This window comes from Gavialis gangeticus, unplaced genomic scaffold (genome assembly GCF_001723915.1).
Source record: "Gavialis gangeticus isolate Ggan-Ray unplaced genomic scaffold, GavGan_comp1, whole genome shotgun sequence".
Classification (NCBI taxonomy): Eukaryota; Metazoa; Chordata; order Crocodylia; family Gavialidae; genus Gavialis; species Gavialis gangeticus.
Genome location: NW_017728997.1, coordinates 32,096,222 through 32,099,618, shown reverse-complemented (window position 1 = coordinate 32,099,618; position 3,397 = coordinate 32,096,222). Strand labels below are relative to the sequence as shown.

The following is a 3,397-nucleotide window of genomic DNA, read 5'->3' as shown; positions in this document are numbered from 1 at the left end:
CACAATGTTTTGTATTCATAACACTAAGTGTGCTAAAAGCAGGATTAAAAAAATATCACTAATAGAATTCAAACTGCAAATATGCCAACTTCAGTGTGCACATAGAAGTTTCCAAATCAGTTTGAAATATCCTTCAAAATTTCAAAAGATCCTGGGTGAAATGGAAAGAAAAGAATTTTTAAAAATATAAGCAGCATCTATTGCTATAATATTGCAAGACCCGGTTATAGGTATTTTGACTGCCATGCCAACAAAAAGGATTACAGTAATCAAGGTAAATACATCCTTTCTTCCCATCCTGCATATAGTACATTGTCCATGCTGTTTACAGTCTGCCATTTCAGCTTAGAAGCATGCATGAGTTTTTGTATAGCTAATCACAGCTACTAAAATGTAAAATGTTAGTGAGTTATATTAGGGATGTAGTTTGCATTGGTCAGTCAAAATGAGTCATATGCCAGATAGAGGCAAGCCTAGATACAGATGGGTGGAACTGTGATGTGGCACATATTTGGCAGAAGCAAGGCACTGTTAACCTCTCCCAGAGCCAGATCTATGACATTCAAAGAGCATAAGCAGATATGGAGTATGCATTTGCAGTATTAGTGCAAGTGCCACTACAAAGCCATTAGAGCCTATGAAGTGAATAATGCTTATTTTCAAAATTTATCAAGAGCTGCAATTTGCAAATCACTTGCTCCCTGCTGATGGCAGGCAGTGAAGGGAAGTCCAATTATTTTCCAGGGCTGCGATTCATCTTTGATTTTTATCTCTTAATTTGGCGAACAATCCAAATGACCTGCCAAACAACATGCTCTATTTTCCATAGTATCTGTTTAAAGGACAAGCAGACCCATTTTCCAACTAGATATTCTGGAGAGATTACTGTTTTTCCCCCCTCCAGTGATGCAGTTATGCTTCTTGAATTTGATTATTTTATTTAATTTTGCCCCTGTCACCTGGAATCAGAATGAGAACATGCTTCAAACTATCTGGTAAGTATTAAACCACAACTGCATGATTTCCTTCTTTTTTTCCTCCCAGGCTGTGAAGGGCTAGATCACGTTAGGAATAAATTAAATCCCTGCAGCGCAGGAAGTTTCTTTAATGTAATTTTTCTTTCTGCTAGGAAAACAGAATAAGCACTACAGCTATTTAAAGGATAGTATCACATGAAAACTCCCTGCTCCAAGTTTTAGCTAGCAATTTGCAAAACAGACTCCAAGAAGAAATCTCAGACTTCATCAAGCAACCAAGCCCTTGCCACTCCTTTATTTATTCAGGACTCTGTGTTGCTGCATCAGTGATCTAATGAAATAAATATACCCCCTTAAATGTGTATCACTTACATGTCCTGTAGAGCATCATCCATAGGTTTCACAATGTTTTTGTTTCGTCCGAAATATGTAAAACACACGGCTGAAAAAGTTGCCACCCAGCTTTGATGAACAAAGGTCACTAAGTTAATAAAGTGAAAGTAAAATAAGCAGGAGCCACGTATGGTTTTGTGTGACCAGCAGAGGCCTCTCTTGTGTGCTGAGATGAGAAAATGCCAGTGGAGGAAATTACTTCAAGGGGAGAAGTCAATCAGAGTTTTGTCATTGATTTTAACAGGCTCACAATAAGAAAGCAAGGATCCCAGGATCCTTTATATTGGGAGTACTTGGGACTGTATTTTATACGGATCATGCCATTCCTATTATGATCTTTCTTCACTGTTCATTTACAAGAGATGAGCCAAAATAAAATCTTGATCCAAACATATCCAGATTCTAAAGTTTCGTTTCAGATTCAAATTTGTTCCTGGTATATTTCTCAATTAAAAGCAAACCCAGCTCCGAGGTGAACACTTCAGACTTGGGAAAGGCTGCATTTGGACCTTAAATCTGTCATCAACAATCCTTCCATTCAAGGATGGTCCCTACCACAGTTCATTGATGGGGCTTGAGGTGATTTAAGAGTCCAATCCTTGAGCCACAGATCCCTCTACAGAAGTTGCAGATCTTTCCTCAGGGGGAAGTAGGAGTCCCCTTAACTCTGCACCAATCTCTGTTTTGGAGCCATGTATTATTATATATGCCAGTGATATAAAGTGCGCTGGTTCTGCCAAACTTGCCAAACAGCAATATTTTCCCTCGTGATTCAACTTTACCCGACTATCATTCTGCTTTAGTGTATCAGTGGGGGAAAACTAGGCAACATCTTGTTCTGATCATACTGATAGATGTAAAAACCTTAACAGCTTGCTTGTTGTAGTTCCCAAGTGGTCATTTCTAGGGCTCCCTGGTTGCATAAAGTGGTTAGGGACCAGTCCTTCAGATATACCCACAGATATACCCTTAACAAATTTACTTGTCCTTCCTGGTCTGAGCTAGTTTACCCTCTTTTATTCTTGCTCCTCCAGGCCTGGCACTGGCTACAGGGGTAGCAGGACCATTCAAGAGATCTTCTTTTGCCTGTTCCGTATCAGGGAAAAGCCCCTCTGCTCAACCTGTGAATCATAAAACAGCCTGATAAACAGGGGCTCTTGTCATATTGTTTATTTACTATATACAGAATAATGGACAGCCATGCGCACATATGTTGTCAGAGTGTGAAAATATACTTCTTAAAAGTGACTAAATTCATGGAAAATACTGATAAAAATACACAGTCCCCAAAATTAACTGACCAAATGTTAATCCAATGATTGAAATCCCTCCCCCACAAAATAGAAACCCCACTCAAACCACCATCCTAAAAGCTCCTCTGACAAAACAGTGAACAAATAAATGAGACCAGCTGAGAGTCCCAAAGGGCGCACACACAGACTCAGCTGGATCAACAGAGAGAGCAAGGGCTTTTCATCTCTGTCTTCTTGTTTGGAAATACTTGGCCCATTATTGTGGGTGCCACTGCTGGTCTCCACAATCACGGAAAGCCAAAGAGAGATGAAGACCCAAGCCACAAATGGGCTTTAGAAATTAAAATCAGTTTCTGGAAATGGATTGGAACCCATTGCAGACTGGTGCTCAGAAGCATGCACCATGCTTTCTGAAGGAATCACCAAGCAAGGCACCAATCCCACAAATACTTGTCCATGTCTGGGCTTAAGGCTTTGCAGCTTCAATGGACAGACACATTCTGGTTCAAATTAATTTTGAGGGCTCAATTCTGCACTGTGTTACACAAGATTGATATTGGTGCAATTTCTTTAATGCAAGGTATACACTGGTATAAAGCAGTGGAGAAGCAGGCTGGTGCAGCTGTCTAGGTAAGGAGCATCACTGAAATCCCATCAGCTCCCTCCTGTTCCAGTCAACAAGTGACATTAGGAACGACCCCAGTCAGTGAAATAATGATACAAGGACTTACAGGTTCTATAAATCATGTCTCCTCCCACCAGGACTTTAAGAAA

The 3,397-nt window shown here is 40.1% G+C and overlaps 1 protein-coding gene across 2 annotated transcripts in view; it reads right to left on the bottom strand.

The window, feature by feature from the left end:
* The window catches only part of CARD19 (caspase recruitment domain family member 19), an 88,127-nt gene extending 86,459 nt beyond the window's left edge, over window positions 1-1,668 (bottom strand). Inside the window, exon 1 of one of the 2 annotated variants that reach the window (XM_019505036.1) lies at window positions 1,350-1,668. In XM_019505036.1, coding sequence (XP_019360581.1) covers window positions 1,350-1,368 — 19 coding nt within the window. In that variant the 5' untranslated portion in view covers window positions 1,369-1,668. The remainder of the gene's footprint in view (window positions 1-1,349) is intronic. The other variant, XM_019505035.1, reaches the window with a different exon arrangement.
* Window positions 1,669-3,397: the final 1,729 nt, after the last annotated feature.